At 41.2% G+C, this 18,101-nt stretch overlaps 1 protein-coding gene across 7 annotated transcripts in view; it reads right to left on the reverse strand.

Moving 5' to 3' along the window:
* ACACA (acetyl-CoA carboxylase alpha) overlaps window positions 1-18,101 on the reverse strand; it is a 220,907-nt gene that overhangs the window by 53,644 nt on the left and 149,162 nt on the right. For 6 of the 7 annotated variants that reach the window (XM_036033622.1, XM_028520093.2, XM_036033620.1 and 3 more), the window contains 2 exons: window positions 13,821-13,941; window positions 13,161-13,271 (listed from right to left, as the gene is read on the reverse strand). In XM_036033622.1, coding sequence (XP_035889515.1) covers window positions 13,161-13,271; window positions 13,821-13,941 — 232 coding nt within the window. Of the gene's footprint in view, window positions 1-2,101; window positions 2,404-11,027; window positions 11,033-13,160; window positions 13,272-13,820; window positions 13,942-18,101 lie in introns of those variants that run through there. The other variant, XM_036033623.1, reaches the window with a different exon arrangement.

Consider the following 18,101-nt stretch of genomic DNA (forward strand, 5'->3'; position numbering starts at 1 on the left):
GCAAAAAGAAAAACAGCCACACAGCAGTACAGTGATTACCAGAGGGAAAGGGGGCGGAAGGAGGTAGAAGAGAGGAAATGGGGGATAAATGGTGGTGGAAGGAGACTTGATTTGGGGTGGTGAACACATAATACAATATACAGATGATGTCTTTTAGAACTGTACACCTGAAACCTACATAATTTTGTTAACAAATGTCACCTCAATAAATTCAATTAAAAAATAAAAAATATATATTTTCAATTACAGTTGACATTCGATACTGCATTAGTTTCAAGTATATGCAGCACAGAGATTAGACATTTACGTAACTTGCAAAGTGATTCCCCTGGTAGGTCTTGCACCCACCTGACACCATATAGCGTTGACTACATTCCCTAAGCTGTACTTTACATCCCTGTGACAACTTCGTAACTGCCGATTTATACTTCTTAACCACCTCACCTTTTTTACGCAGCCCTCTGACCCCTCTCCCATCTGGTATTCATCAGTTTATTTTCTGAATCTATGAATTTGTTTCTATTTTGTTTGTTTTTAGATTCCACATATAAGTGAAATTTTTTATCATTTCTTTAAATAGGGTTTCAATCCCTTGCTCTATCTCTTTTCCTTCCATACTCCTATGATACAAATGCTATTATACTCAATGCCCCACAGGCCCCTTATGCCATCCCCATTTTATTTGACTCTTTTTTCACTCTACTGTTCCGACTGGGTGATTTTAGCTACCTTGTTTTCTAAGTTGCAGATTCAATCCTCTGCTTCATCCAACGTGCTGTTGATTCCATCTAATGTATTCTTCATTTCAGTTACTGTATTCTTCATTTCTGACTTTTTTATGTTTTCTATCTCCTTTTTTCTTTCCTGTTTACTGACATTCTCTCTGATATCTATTCTTCCCCTAAGCTGAGTGAGCATCTTTATAACCAGTATTGTGAACTCGCAGTGGTGACTGCTTGCCTCCATTTTGTTTAGTAGTTTTTCTGGAGTTTTGTCCTATTCTTTCACTTGAGACATACTTCTTTGTCTCATTTTGGCTGCCTCCCTGTGTTTGTCTCTATGTATTAGGTAAATCTTCTGTGTCTCCCCATGCTGGCAGGGTGACCTCAATAGTTGGTTTCCTGTGGGGCCCGGTGGTGCAGTCTCCCTGGTCACCTCAACTGGGTGCTCCACCGGTGTCCTTTATTGTGGGTTGTGTGTTGAGGTTAAGCTTTGATTTCTGTCGGCACATCAGTGAGTGAGGGCTGGTTAAGACTACAGTGGACAAGAGGTTGTGCAGGAGCTTACCCCAAGGAGCAAGGTTTGTTTTAGTGGGGTTCTGGTGCCTGCCGAGTCCACCCTGTGGGTGTGTCATTTGTGGTGCTAATTGGGTGTTTTGTTGTGATCTAAATCCCACCACCAGGTAGGTGTGATGGTTCAGGGTCTCTTGGGAGGGGCACCAGTGCAGGCCAAGGTCAGCTGCTGCCTGTGTCCAGCCCAGAGCCACCTGGTAGGAACTACAAAGTGATCTGAATTTGGTAGCTGCCTGTTAAGAGCTTGGAGAAACCTGGGAGTGGCTATTCGGTGAAATGAGCCTTGCTGCCACAGGTGCCAAGTTTGTGGCCGCTTAGCAAGAGGTGTAGGGCGCACTGAGGCCAGCTGCTACTTGTTTGGGTTTTGTGGACCTTTGAGCGATTTTTGATATTTTAAAATTGATTTTAGAAGGAGAGTAAGAGAGGGATGGAGAGAGAGATAGAGATAGATATCTTTTTGTTCCACTTATTTATGCATTCACTGGTTGCTTCTTCCACGTGCAACCTGCAACGAGATCAAGCCCGCAACCTCGGCATATTGGCACAACACTCTGACCCGTTGAACTACAGGCCAAGACTTTCAGGAAATGATTGGAAAGTCCACAGTGCAGGCCTAGGCTGGCCACTTGTGAGGATTAGCCTCTGAAAGAGGTTCAGGCTGTGCATATGAATTGGGTGGGGCACGGTCTCAGAGAATCACCAGAGTGGGGCAAGAGCAGTATTAGTCGGGTTCATAGAATCAGCTTTGGCACTAGCCTGTGTCTGCAGGCTGTTTGTTGTTGTTGTTGTTGTTTTGCGGGGGGTGGGGGTGGGAGGGGAGGGGGCAGAGGAGGACTCAACAAAGGACCAATGGCGCCTGCTGGCATTTTAGTCCCAGAGAAAGCTGCCCCTCCAGACCTCAACCTGCAGCCAGAGAATTCAATCCCTCCCCCTGTATGTTCCTGGCCCCTTTCAAGCTGCTGTCCCTTCTCTGGAGCAGACAGTGAGTATTTGTGAGCAAGTACGAGCTCAGGTCCTTTAAGAGGGCGCCTGAGTCTTAGGAGGCCTCCATCTCACCCAGACTGAGTCCCTGCTGATTTTTACAGCCAGTTGTTGTGAGGACTTCCTGCCACTGGTGCTCTAGCTGGGGAGCTCAGTGTGAAGTTGGGACCCCCTGGCTCCTTGATGGGGACCTCCATAGCTGAGACATCCCTCCTGATTCCTAATCACCACATGTGGGTGAGGAACTAACTCACTTTGTGCCTCTGTCCCTCCTCCTACGAGTCTCAACATGACTTTTTTTTTTAAAGATTTTTTATTTATTCACTTTTAGAGAGGGAAGGGAGGGAGACAGAGAGAGAGAGAGAGAGAGAGGGAGAGAGAGGGAGAGAGAGAGAGAGAGAGAGAGAGAGAGAAACATCAATGTGCGGTTGCTGGGGGTTATGGCCTGCAACCCAAGCATGTACCCTGGCTGGGAATCGAACCTGCGACACTTTGGTTCGCAGCCCACGCTCAATCCACTGACCTATGCCAGCTGGGGCTGTCAACATGACTTCTTTATATCCTTAGTTATAGGAGTTCTGTTCGGCTAGTCTTCAGGTGGTTCTTAAAGGTGATTGTTCTATACTTAGGCTGTAATTTAATTTTGATGTGGTCATGGGAAGAGGCAAGTACAGGGTTTACCTACTCCACCATCTTGACCAGAAGTCTCCTGTTGGCTTTCAAAGCCAGACATTTTGGGGGCAGGGTCCGAGGGTTGGGGTGTCTGGTGTAGGATACAAACCCCTTGCCCACTCCTCAGGGAGTAGCTTCTTCTCTTTTGCTTTATATTTCTCCTGACTGTGGGTCACCACGCCAGGGGTGGAGTTTTGGGTGAGACCCTGTCTTCCTCTCCTGCTCATGTCATTGTAGCCTTTTTACCCTTTGTCATGAAGCAGATGTTTGGCTAGCTCCCGGGTTGTTTCAGAGGGAACTGCCGCACACGTAACTGCGTATTTCTTTGTGTGTCTGTGGGAGGAGAGGAGTTCAGGACTTCCTATGCCACCATCTTGAACTGCATCTTGAAACTAGGTTTTTCTTTCAACACCCTTATCTGGGCTAGAATTAATCTAGTAACTCTAAATAAAATAAAGTTGTATTATACCACTGACCCTTAAAGAATACAGGTTTGAACTGCATGTGTTGACTTACACACAGATTTTTAAAAAATAAATAAATGTAGAATTGCCCCTCCATGTTCCCTGATTATGCATCCACAAATCCAACCAACTGTGGAAAATCACAGCATTTTCGATCTGTGGTTGAGAATCTATGGATATGTATAGGGCTGACTGTATGCATTGTCTTACCCCATTTCATATAAGGGACTTGAGTGTCTGTGAATTTTGGTGCCACTGTGCGGGCAGGTATCCTGGAACCAATGCCCCGTGGATACTGAGGGATGACTGAAGTTTTTGGGAAGTCAAAAGTTACAAGAGGATTTTCAACTGTAGGGGTTGGAACTCTTAACCCCCTCATTGTTCATGAGTCTACTGAGCTGCACAAACCTGATTTATCTGTTGAGAAAAGGCATATTTTATCAATGAGTCATACAGAAAATAAAGACACTCAAACTTGATTATATATTCCAATGCTCTTGACTTCTCATATTTGCATCTTATGCTATTGGTTAAATATGGGTAGGTTCTTTTCCTTAATAAAACCAATTTTTCAATTTCTCTCATGTGTATTTTGAAGGGCTTAAATTCCAGACACTGAGGCATTATTTAAAATCAGGAAACAGTCAATGATCGACCAGAAAAACTGGAAGCTGAGGCATGGTAATCTGTAGTTCAATCTAAACAGCTCCAAAAGCTTCTCCTTTCATAATTCAACACTCCAAACTGTGTACATTAGCTGATTAGACTGTGTGAGGACGGCCACTCTGAATGAAAGGGAACATAACTAGATTTGGATCCATGCACAGGGGACATTCCCTATAATGATGAACAGCCAGAAGGCAGGTTTCTAAACAGTCTCGCTTCCAGAGTCTTTATCATATTCACACAGCAGTCTGTGCACAGCCAGGGCCCAGGTCTGTCTTCTCAGAAAAGACTGGAGTTCTTGCATTTCTAATCTACCAACATGTGCAGTTCTTGCACTTTTAATTTATGAGTGTTTGGGGGGGACCTCTCTGACTTGGGAACATATTGGCTTGGTCTAATGCTTGGAGATTATTAAACTCAGAGCTATGCTCCACTATCAAGTCTACAGATCTTTTATTTAGAAGATATGGTGCTCTAAATGCACAAAGAGCTCCCTGTCACCTTCACATTAAAGCCCCTAGTGCCTGGTAAATGGAATTATATAGCTGTCATCTCCTTTCCCCAAAGTTTTAAGAGTACAATGGGCTCATTTTTTCACACTCCATCCCAGCTTCAGAACTAAGAGACCTACTTTGTATTGATTTAAGGTCTCAGAAATAAATAAACCTGCTTCACTGCTGTGATTCACAACAAATTCATGATACACTATTGCATGATATATTTCAAGCTCTTGCTCTGGCTCTCTTTTTCCTCTGGTGAATGATGGGGGAGGCGGGAGGTAGTGGGGAACTGCAAAGCTGACAGCCTGATGGTTATTGGAGATGGCTGCTGACTGCAAATCCAAGAACAGACACTGTTGGAGGAGTATGGGATTTTTTTTTAAACTGGGGGGCAGGAGTGAGAAGCTAATTTACTTGGGTTTCAGGCTGGGGTTGGAAGAAAAGAAAGGTTCAGGGGAGAAGGGTGAGGCAGATGGAATAGTAAGCTTCAGGTGAACACTAATTGGCAAAGACAGAGCTATGAACATTTGTAGAAAGAGAGAAAGGTGAAGAAAATCCAGCATAAGAAGGTGTAACGCATGACGGACAGGAAAATGAAGAAGATGAACCATTCTGTCTTAGGGACCATGTCCACGGTCCTAAGAGGGCACTTAGCTTGGGTTCAGAGACAATGTTTTGTTAGGGGCAGAAACTGAAGAGACCTGACATGCCACAGAAGCTGTGAAGTAGAAGCATTTCTTCATTCCAATACTCAGGAAGCAACACAATCCTGGACGCTGAAGTGGACACTCTGGAAGTAGGGCAGCGGTATTATGGAGGTCTGCATGGAGGAAGTGAGCCAGAGACCACTCACTGAGGTGAGAGGGTAATAAATTCTGGCATTAAAGATTGTGTGTGCCCTTATAGTTTTAGAGTATCTCAGTCTACATCACCTTACTGATTCCTGAAATAAGTACCACCAAACCTTAGACCCAATGAGTTTTAACTATTACCTAAATATACAACACCCAAAAGACCTACCCTCCAACTGTGTGTCAGGGTTCTGACTCTCACTAGGCAGGTAGGTAGTGGGAAAGCAGGAACCCACCAGGCTCTGAAAACCTGATTATAACTCTGTGCATCAGACCCCGAAGGCCCCACAGAGTGCTTTAAAGTGGAGTTAAGTTTCGGCTGTTCCTCTTGTAATTACTGCTTATTTAATACTTTTAGCTGGCAAGAACTTTATTTATGAATCCAGTTTCTTTTCTATCTTTGAGTTGCATTTTCATTTTTACTATGCTTGTTCTTGAGGCAATACCAGACTCTGCAAGCAAAAGTACATGAGAAAGATTTTGGCTCTGTTCAGTTCTACACAGGTGAGACCATAAAACAGGGAATTGTTTTGTTAATTTTGAACACTGCTTTTTAAGAGGAGTTAATCAGTACAGAGAAACAGACTTTTGCTACTAAATACAGGGAATAACTTTGTACAGATCAAAGAATGACGAACTATGGCTTAAAAAGTACTGAGCTTCCCTTCACTTGAGTTTTTCAAGAAGAAGCAAACGAATATTTGGCAATGGTGTAGCAGAGGACATTCAAACAATGGTTGGGGTGAGGAGGGGCTGGACTTTTAGAGGATGCTCCACTCCCAACAATTACAGTTCTATGGCCCCGTGTCATCATGGATACCACTAGCACCACCACCGCTGCCACATGGCACTTATTTTTCTATAATATAGATAAAAAACAAGATAAAAAATTAACTCATTATACTTTACAACTCCTATTTCTAATCTCATTAGCATGTAACAGTTTTACATATCACTAATATGTAACCTCTCTAATATACAATACCTACTAGTATGTGGTGCATTTTTTAGACCCCTGCCCCAGCCTAACATGGCTCCCTGGCTACAAATCAATATTCACCTTCATAGAATAACAAAATACTAAAAATTAAAGAGAATTTAAGATTAATAAGAGAGAAATGGATTTTACAGAGGAAAGTGAGGCCCCAAAAGATTAAAGACCAAAGCTGCTTTACCTATGGGGGGAATAATCTAAAGGCCTTTGCTCTTTTTATTTTTATTTATTTTATTTTATTTGTTTATTTGTAGAGAAGAGAAGGGAGGGAGAAAGAGAGGGACAGAAACATTAATGTGTGGTTGCCTCTCATGTGCCCCCTACTGGGGATCTGGCCCGCAACCCAGGCTTATGCCCTGACTGGGAATCGAACTGGAATCAAACCAGCAACACTTTGGTTCACAGGCTGGCACTCAGTTCATTGAGCCACACCAGCCATGGCTTTTTTTTTTTAACTTAAAGGTTTTGTGATTTCAGAAAACTTGAGCATGTTTATAACAGGCTGTCAAACACGGTAATTCCTTAGTCTACATTCAATGCCCCAGGCAGGGCCTCAGAGCTTTCACTTCATCTCAAGTTCTGGCCTGATACTGACTGCGTGTTCTCCCCTGTCACTAGCCTCTAGGTCACCATACCTAGGTGGCGCTGTCTTAGAGAGCCAGAAGTGACTTCCGCAATGAAGCTCTAAGTGACAAATCCATCCTGCAATTTTGCTAAACCAGGGAGCGCAGGATCAGGCCTCTGGCAGACTACGAGTCACTAATCGAGTCACACATACTTGGAACAGTTTTCTACCAAACTTGAGGAATATCAAATGAAAAACAAACAAACCCAACAATGGAGCCAGGTTTACTCATATTTTGTGTGTAGGGGTAGGAGGAGGGCTTGAAAACTAAGGAGATGTTTCCATTGCAATCCTTTCTGAGAACTCATTCATAATACTAGAGCAAGGCTTGCTAAGAAAGGAAGCACAAATGCCCTCTTTAGAAAGGAGAGCGATCCCATCTGGAGCTTTGGGAGTATAGGGACTGCCCATGGTGAAAATAGGTAGTTAGGGACTTTTAAAAATGCAAATTGCTAGACTGATCCTTAGCATGATTATGGGCCATTGTACCAACAAGTCCTTGGGGACTCCTGCAGACAGATGACTGACACATATACTACCCTATCAGAACTGAACATGGTGCCTTTCACATTAAGGACTTTCCCAAGGGCGGTGATTGTCTTTAGATAACATCTACTGGGAAAGTCAATACAGGGACGTACTGTACAGTGAGAACTGACATCTAACATTCTCTTAAAGGAGTGTTTGCCTTCAAAGGACCAGAAAGTACAGAAAATGTTGTGTTTGTTATTTTTTTTCCAGGGCCTGAATAATGAGTTGCAATGAGAAAGGACCCTAAATGCATACACCTCAGGAAAGACTACAGTGCTAGTGATTTACTTACACTCACTCATTTAATCCTCACAAGAATCTGGTAGATGGGTACTATTATTATCCCCATTTCAATACAACTGTGACCCCCAAAAGGTAAGCACATTGTCTGAGGCCACACAACTACTAGGTGGTACACCCAGTTTTGCTCTAGAGTCCATGCTCTTGACTGTTCCACCTTGTTAAGTTCTGTGAGAGTTACAGTGCCGCCTCAGAACGACAGCTAAGTCTCCCCTTCTCTCCTCGAGCCTCCATGATGCCCTTATGTTGTAGGTCACAGAGTCATGGGTGAATAGGCAGAATGTACAGTGCAGGGCCCTGGTGCTACAAGCACATGCGAGGATCTCTGATACTATACCCAAGAGTCAGCAACATCTTCACATTTCATATTGTGCAGACACATTAAAATATATCTTTGGAAACTGAAATCAAGAGAGGAACTCAGACCAAGTCTTAAAAGCAAGTTTGGCAGAATTAGCTCCCTACCAGTCTAACACAGAGTCTTAGCCACACCCATCATATACTTTCTCCCCCCCACCTCACCCCCATAAGTGCAGTAGAAACAGGGACCTGATCTGGCTAAGGGGAGGAGATTATGGGATTCCTGCCCCTCCTCCCAAAGCAGAAGCTTTAAAATGCTTATCACAAGGAAGTCACAAATCACACATCCTGAATGAATCTATAACACATCTATCATAGCCACTGGCACCTGCCTTACTTCCATAGATAGTTACTGTCCAGAGGACAAGCCATAAACTGCAAATTCTGTTTTCTCTGTGTACAGAGAGAGCTCTCACCAAGTCCAGGGCAATGGACTGAGAACTAGAGGGCTTCAGTCTACATCAGTGTCCCTTACAACACTAGGTCCTTCAAGCTTATCTACCACCTGAAATTATGTTAAACGTATTAAATAGAAACAGAGAGGAGTTGTGGGGGAGGGGAAGTAAATCAGAAAATTACTGCAAATTTCCAGTGGCACCTTGATTTTGGAGTTTATAACCCTATAAATCATCTCAGCCCCTTAAGGGTCTATCTTACCAGTCCCCCAAGCACATAGGTCACTGCCTGTGCCAGGCCAGCATGAGTCCCTTCAAGTAGGGTAGTTTGTCACATCCATCAAACCTGCCCTTACCACTCAGTGAGGCATTTCAAGGAATCCGCCACTCAGGGCCTGCAGTTTGTAGAGCTAGGAACCTATGATCTACTACTTTGAGTGACATGGAATAGCAGGCCATAGACGCTTCTCTTATTTATGTCATCACTCTCATGACATTTGGACAAAAAGGAGAATGACCAGACTACCTTCTTGTCTCAGGCTTTATGGACATTAAGTACAAGGGACTGAGCTCATCATAAATGAAACTTGGGGACGTGAAAGTTCATGTTCTGATGCTGATCTAGTTTCTGTCAATGGAACCAAGTCACCTTACCTCTTGCAGTTTTAGCCTTCACCTGTAAAATGGCCCTGGCACCACTAGCCCACCCAGAAAGTAGTAAGCAGCCAGACAGATGTTCTTGATTATAAGTTTCCAATAAAGTCGTCGAGACTGCCCCTAGTCACCAGCTCACAGCCTTTACTGCAAATGTCAAATCTGCTGCTGCAATACTCAAGAAAACCCAGATCCTGTCTCTCTCCTCAACTTAGTAATATTTTACAAATAATTGCAGGCAACAGAGAGCAAGGCAAAAAAAAAAAAGTAGACAGAATACACAAATACTGATAAAAACACAAATGTGGGAGGCACTTTCTGGTTTCAGAACAAAGGACAGTGGCAAAGGATGGTGTCCGTGAATGAAGCATGTATGTGAACAGTAAAACCACTGAAAGTGAAGCAGAAGACCGGGGGAATATTTTCATTTTATATGCAAGTTACTGCTGTTGACTACAAAAAGGAATCCTTTAAAAAGGAGGAGTCTTTGGAAGCGAAAGGCAGGAAGGTCTAAACTAATTAAAAGCAGGTTGGCTAATGACAGGGCACTAACGCGTGTGCACCGAGATGGAGTGTAGCCATAAAAGCTGGGCGCATACATGCAATGTATTAAGTCAGAAATGTGTGTGTGTCTCCAGCTTCATATCTATTAGAGGAATAAACGATTTATATGTTGCTGCATTACAGCAATATAATATGTAGAATATCAGTCCTTTTTCTTCAAATTAAACCATGTTAAGTCAAATCAGAGGTGGAGTTTGGGGAGGGTGGGGATGGGTAGAGAAAAGCAGGGAGAAAGAAAGTTTTTTAAAAATCTCTGCCTCAGCAAAAGTTTTCATTAAAATTTTAGACAAATGATCCCTGTGTCCTTCTCCCTTGCTGCCTGGGGCTCCATGCTATTTCTATGCAAATAACAACCTCGTGGTTTATATCTTATTATTTCCACTGGAGCTGCAGCGACATGACCTGAGACGTGTAAGGGGTGGTGGGGGGAGTTGATGAGGGTGACGAGAGAGAAAAAGAGAGAGGGGGAAACGGGAGAGAGAGATGGAGTGGGTATTCACTCAAGTGTGAAAAAATATTGTCAGGAGTGAGCGTCAAGAACAAAAAAAAATTGCAGGGATAACGTGTTTATTTCAGTCCCCCCACCTCCAATCCTCCCCCCACCCCATTTGCAAACCGGCACCTTTTAAAATTCATTGGGCATCAGGCGATCATGCACAATCCATCTGCTTTCACTTTATCATTTGCATTTCATGCCTCCTGGCTTTTGATGTGCTGATACTTTGATGCAGTCAGGAGACGCGCATTATCATTATTTCAATTTTCAAAGGGGTCAACGGGATCGGCACTTGCACACACAGATTTTTTTCCCTACAACCTCTGCGCACCCCCTCCCTTCTATTCTTCACCCCAATGTTTAACATAAAGGATGAAGACTCAAAAAGGTGGGGGTCAAATGTTTGCAATCTTAAAGCTTGCATATACCACCTACATTCCCACTCTACAGTGTTTCAGACATACACAAAGAATTTCTCACACATGGATACTCAGGGAGGCACATAGACAGAGAAAGAGAGGGATCTAGAAGCAAGGTACAGACACAAAGAGAATGAGAGACCAGCACTCATACAGGAAGAGATATGCACTTAAGTGAACTGCACACACCCAGAGAATGTGAAACGGCGACTCTTACAGAAAGAAGGTAAACAATGTGAAAAGTCACTAGTACACACAAAGACAGAACCTGTGCAATGAGTCAGAGGACAAAATCTGAACATGAAGCTCCTGTACAGTTTCCTTTTTCATACCTTATAGGCAAAGGGACAGATAGGACATTCTTAATGAATTTGCATGTAATCAGGTGTCTTCCAGCAATACAACTCTATACTTAAGAGGCAATGACATGAAAATAGTGAGGCAGGAGAAGCAGGATTAGGTAGCCTCTATAACTGATCATTCCCTTCAGCTACAAATGATCATGTCCTTCTGGAAACTAGCACTGTTGGTAAGTTACTTGTCTTTTCCTGTGCAACTGGACCTGTCCTTTAACAAGCAGCCCTGCAGGCTAGGAAGATGGCGAATATAATGAATTTGATTGGAACAATTTAACCAGATTTTAGGGGGAAAAAATCCTTAAAGCTTTTTTAATAGCACAAATGCAATTCAACTAGCAAGTTTCTAGGCACGCGCGCGCACACACACACACACACACACAACCCAAAAAACCCCAAACCAGCAGCAACACCCCAAAAAAGCAACAACAAAACCTTTGCTTTTTGTAATATTCTTTGTGTATAACACAGTATCAGGGAGAAAATAAGAAACTCAGTGTAACATGATACATTTCAAAAATGTGCTCTTTGTTCAGGTATGAGAACATTATGGAAACACAGGTGCCTTCTTTAAATTCCATCCTCGCCGATAATGATACCGACAGTTCTCTTCAACATTTGTCGATATCTTATCCTAGGAAGGTATCGAAAAGGGCAACTTGAAAAAAATTAGGACACAGCAGTTTCTCCCACTGCGATAATCTCCTTCAGTGGTGGCAGTTCACAATCTTTACTTCTAGGCTACTCAAAAAAGAGAGCAGGAGATCCAAGTTCATCATTTCTCTGGTGAGAAAGGCAAGCCCAGAGAAGGACACATGAATGCAGAGAACATGCTGATCACATGAAACCATTCTCATTTCTGACATCCCCAGAAGCTAATTGGACCAATGGAAGTATCACCATTTTCTAAATGGGAGTGATAGGATAGGACACTTCATTCCTATCCTTCCACCTGAAGGTCAAGTCTTGATAAAAAATTTGTGCATGTCTAGTAAACACAATATCCAAGACAATTTAGCATGAATGTAACTCCACCAGCTCAATCACCAAACCGTGTAAGAGAGAGGAAAAGGGAGCTGAAATTGTAATGAGATCCAGCACTTTGTGTCAAGTACTATGTACTTTTACTTATGTTTTCTCATCTGATCTCCACAGTACCATTTAAAGGTGTAAATTATCCCCCTTTGGCAGATAAAGAAAGCCAAGGAACTGAGAGGTTATATGAGTTGTACAAGGTCAGCCAGCTGGCCCCAGACTATTACATATTCCTGAGCTCTAGACAGAAAATAATTTTTCTATGCCTGCAAAGAAGTCAGAACTACATTGTCCTTTGTATCTTCAGCTATTCTTAGATAGTTTTCACTCTTACAAGAAATAACCTCACCACACCTTTCTAACCCCTTTGGAAAAGCCCCAATGAACTTGGACAGAAAAGACACAAGCATTTCTTTTGAAGGGAAGAGAAGCCTCTATGTCATACTTCCCCTGCAATCCATCCATCTACCCATCTTCCCATTTAGGATTTACCAAGCACTTCCTTTATGTACCAGGGACCACGTTACCTGCTCTTTTTAGAGGTGCACTCACAAATTTCTCAAAACATTAAAACTTGATTATCCTCAGCACATTCAGAGGATGTTTCAGAGACAGCTCTATGTCTGGAAATAGATCTCATATCCCTTACTCATAGATGAGAAAAAAGGAGGAAGGGCAGAATAGAAGCATTCAATTAATTTTCTTTCTTCTAGAAAGACACACTACAGTGTAAACTCTCTGGAGCAGTTTTAGGTGGTTTGTACATTAACCTATCCACAGTGCTTGAAACAGTGCCCAACACATAGTAGATATTCAAAATATTTGTCCAATGAATGAATGGACAGGCAAGCCAGGCAACGGGTAGGGAAGATGGAAGGAAAGGTAAAGAGATAGATCGAGGGAGGCATGGACTGAATGGCTTCCTCCCTGTCAGGATCCTGAATCAAGACTTTGCAATGACCTGCAAACAGGTTTACATACTTCTCCCAAACCCTAGAAACTTACTTTGTTGAGGGCCCCGGCTCCTGTCAGAATTAAGTGAGAATTTTCAACCTGGATGGTTCTCTGTCCCAGCCGGACAAGGTAAGCACCAATTCCAATGGCTCGGCATGTAACCTTAAAAAAAAATTCTATACATCACATATTTATGTCCCCTCCCAAGCCGTAAAAACTAAGGCAATATGTAAAACCCACATTAACAGGGGAAAAAATACTGCTTTTATGAAGTCTGCTCGATTAATAACATTACAAAACAATAATAATTTCCTGATTAAAGAAGAGAAGGTACAGAACTCATTGAATGATTCAAGTATTAAGACACTTGAAAGTTCACAGCCCCTTTCCTTCCCTTACACTTTTGCCCATTTCACAGATGCCTGGCATCTATAGGGGATGTATAAACAAAGAAAGCAGTAAGAGGAAAAGAAATTCAAGTTGTTAAAACTTTAGTAGAATATTTGGAGAAATAAACTAAAGGCTAAAAGGAGGTACTAGATTTATCTGGGAAATTCAATTATTTACACAATCCTATCTTCCCGTTATCACACAGAATTAAAATCAAATGGTAGCTATGCAATTTTTTAAAAATGCTCTCATTTTGGACTGAATAGCAGTGATGGAGCAAAAAGAAATCCCAGCTACACAGTCAATGCAGACAAGATTTACCAGGCTAATGGTGATGATCTCATCATAGGCCAACGAGGTTTCCCCAGCAATCATTCCCGAACCTCGAAGGTTCTCTGCTCCAAGTCCCTCTTCCTTCCCAATAATATCGGTTATCTTGTACCTATTGGACACAGACACGCCAAATTATAAAGGTTAAACACAGTAAGAACAGTCTCTGAAAAGAATAATCATCATTAAAATGCTGTTAAAAGCATACAAAAAGCATACTGGTAACTTATATTCAAGTATAACACCAGGGTTCTATATTCTTTATTCATGTATCTTTCCTTCTTAGCTTGGTGCCTACTTTGTCTGGAGGCAATATCATATAAAAGTAAGAGCACATCGGGAATTAAGTAGATAGGGTTATATCCCTGCTCTGACACATGTAGCAGTGTGATTTAGGGGAGAGCAGTAACTCCTATAAAGTGGGGTAACAGTATCTACCGCTAAGGGTTGACATGAGAGCTAAATTAAAGCAACAAGGAGGGGGCTTGACACGTAGAAGATACTCAGATTGTAGATGCCCTCTCCTACTTTCTAGAACAGGTTTCTTAAAGGCGGGGTCAATATATGAGGTCTGTCCAGAGCAAATCCAGCTATTGTTAATATAATGAAAATGGTTTGCACAATTTCAATGTAACCTGGCAGCCAAAGGAGAGTGGGCTGGACTGTGCATGTGTGAATAACAATAACTTTACTGTACTAGTCAGTGGGGGAGGTAGATGCCATTGAGTGAGCATGTGTATTGTGTGGCCATTGCATTCAAAATGACTGAGCAAGTAGAGCAATGAATCTGCATCGAATTTTGTGTTAAGCTTGAACATTCCTTCATGGAAACTATTCGGATGATTCAGAAGGCCGCAGCTATAGGCAACTGGTGATTGGCAGCTTTATCACAACTGTGCACCTGCTCATGTATCACGTCTTGTGCAGAGTCTTTGGTGAAACATCAAATCACCCAGGTGACTCAGCACCCCCTACACCCCAGATTTGGTGCCCTGCAATTTCTGGCTTTTCCCAAAACTAAAATCACCTTTGAAAAGGAAGAGATTTCAGACTGTCAATGAGATTTAGGAAAATACAATGGGGTAGCTGATGGCGACTGGGAGAATGTGTGAGGCCTCGAGGTGCCTACTTTGAAGGGGACTGAGGTGTTACTGTCCTGTGTGCAATGGTTCTTGTATCTTCTTCAATAAGTTTCTCTATTTTCCATATTACATGGCTAGATATCATCCAGATAGACCTGTATATCTCTCTATAATAAGAAACAGCCATTAAATCATCGATTATAGATAAATTTTACAGAGGAATAAAAAAATCCAGAGGGGTTGTAAGAATGCCAAGCCTGATTTCTAAAGTTAAAAATCCTTTCTCTTTCTAAGACAGAGATGAAAGGGAAGGTCAAAACAGTGCACTCCCATCCCTGCTCCTCTGTAAATATCAAGTGTATGCACGAGGGTTCCTGGCTATAGGCCTCTGGAGGGGCAGGTGGAATGTGTGTAGAAGTGAAATGCTGGCCAAGTTGTCCAGAAAGCATCCTGCGGATCCAGTGGGAGCCACTCATCTGTCTTCTTGGCAGGGGATTAGGAGTGATAGCTGATAATGGGAAATGGGAGATGGGGAATGCAACTAATAAAAGAAAGGAAAAATACAAAGTTGGAAGTAGAGATGGGCATATATTATTTATTGTTCCATGTGTACCCAGAAGGCTTGGCAGAGGGCATAGTTTTATAAATTGAAATAATAAATATCCCATAGTGGCTCTTAAACTACTTTTTTTTGCCCCCATATTTCTTTGGTCCCTTCTTCACTTTGAACCCTCCATCAATTCCCTTTCTTTGCCCTTGCTATTGGTCTGTGGCTTTGCATCTCTGCTTCCCAGTTTCTCTAGCCTTTCTATTTTTAGCTTCTACTAAAATTTTTCCAATTCTTCCTTTGGCTCTGTATCTAGATTCTCAAGTTATATTACAGGTAAAGCTTAGCTCCCTTAAAGAGATAATTAATGAGCCATATTAAGTTGATAGGGGGAAGGGAGAAATTAATGTGTTCTTTTTATAAGGCCCACATGCCACATAGTCACAAACTCTCATGGGCCCAATCAGCCTTCCCTGCAAAGCAGATCTTTTCCCTCCTAAGGGCTGCATATTACTTCACAGGCATCGATGATCTGTTAAATGCCATCTTCTTTCATTGTATTACATGAAAAAGAGTAAACGTTTTCCACATTCTGTGCTATGATCTGAGTTGTCTATCATTGAGGCTGCCATTCTTTAAGTGGTACCAAGTTTAATGTTATTTATTATGAAAACCTTTGTATAGTGTAATAGAATTAACAAAACACATTCACAAATATCATTTTTGATCCTTGCAACAAATCAGTGTGATAGGTAGTCCTATGTCCATTATTACAGGTAATGATGACAATAGCCAGGACTTCACATACATTAGTTTGCTTGATCTCCACCTTATAGATGAGGAAACTAAAGCTCAAAAAAAGAAAAACAAGTTGCTCTAACAAAAGCAATATACACACTCAGTAACTTTCTAAGATACCAGTAATAAAGAGAAATCCATTTAGAGTAGCAAGGAAAAATGCAAAACATTTAGGAACGAGCATGCAAAACCTTGCAAAATCCTACCGAAGCTGCACTGTGCACCAAGGCATCCTGCGGTGCCACAGTGAATCACCAGGGGCCCCGAAGGTGTTTTAAATTTTTGAGAAAAATACTATGATCTCTGTTAAACTCCATGTGAACCACCTGCTTTAGTTATTTCAGGACTTAATATTAGATAGTGCTACATTCCTTCTGACAGTGTCCTATCTTCATAAACCTACGTTTTCACAGTTCTGTGAAAAAGAAAAAAAAAAAGTTCTGCACAAATTCAATGTGGGACAAGAAATGCGGGTAGCTGATTTCAAGGTTTTTGAGATGTTGTGCAGATGGAAATATCCCATTAGTAACAGTAATTACTTAAGAACAGAATTTAAAATTTTTCAATTGTGTGTATTACATTTTTAAATGATTAGTGAGCTGTTAGGACATAAATACTTATGAAAATACTTAAGAAGTTGTTTGGGTCTAACTACCTAATAAACAGAAATGTTAGGTATAGCTTTTTGTCTAAAGGTGCTACGATAAAATTGCTGAGGCAGTAAAGGGTACTGTGAACCAAGAAAAGATTGGTAACCTCTGGCACAAACTATATGAAGAAAACTACAACACTTTAAAAAATACACTTTAATAAATAAACACCATATTTTTTGTTGGGAAGAGTTAATATAATGAAGATGTCAGATCTTCCTAAATTAATTTAAAAACCAAATTCAATTTGAACCAAAATTATTGTGAAAAGTTTTGTGAATTAAAAAAAATGAGCCTATATATAAAAAGACAAAAATAGCTAATAAAACTTAGGGAAAAACTAAGAACATGACAAAATCTGCCCTAGTAGAATAGTTTAAATAGTGTGGCATTAGCCTAAGAACAACAGAACAAAACACAGAATACAAAGCCTAGTAATTAAGATTACTATAAAAGTGAGGAAAGTATGAATTATTCAATAAATGATACTGGAGCAATTGATTAACATTTTGGAAAACACTTGCACATAGATTATAAAAATGTTCAACTTCACTGGTAATCACAAACACCAGTTAAAATAACAATTGTTTTTATCCTATTTTATTTGTTGACAATAATTGATGTTGGCAAGGGTAGAAAAAATTAAAAAGAGGAAACAAAGAGTATTATAAACTGCTGGGTGGAGTACAGATCTTGAGAGGGCACTTTGAAATCACCAAAAAAAATCTTTAAAATGGGCCAGAATTCCACTTTCAGAAATTAGCCCAAAGGGAACAAAGACAGTCCTAACAGTTTATATAACAGCATGCTGAGCCCAGGGATGTAACAGTAAAATCTGGAATAGTCTCAACATTCAAATATAATATATTCATTATGATGAAATACTACTATAACCATAAAAAATCATATTCTCAAATTATATTTTAAGAATATACTCCCCCAAAATAGTTTTTAGTGAAAAGAACAAATTAACTAAAGTCTTCCTATTATGACCTAATTATTAGGGGAAAAAGTACATATATAGAAAAGACTCCAAGAATATAATATACATTAATAATTGTGTCTCTTGGCAAAATAAATGAACAAAATAGAAGCAGACACAGAAACAGAGATCAGACTGATGGTTGGCAGAGAAAACGGGGCTTGGGGGACTGGGTGAAAAAGGTGAAGAAATTAAGAACTATAAACTGGTGGT

This window comes from Phyllostomus discolor, chromosome 8, assembly GCF_004126475.2.
Source record: "Phyllostomus discolor isolate MPI-MPIP mPhyDis1 chromosome 8, mPhyDis1.pri.v3, whole genome shotgun sequence".
NCBI lineage: Eukaryota > Metazoa > Chordata > Mammalia > Chiroptera > Phyllostomidae > Phyllostomus > Phyllostomus discolor.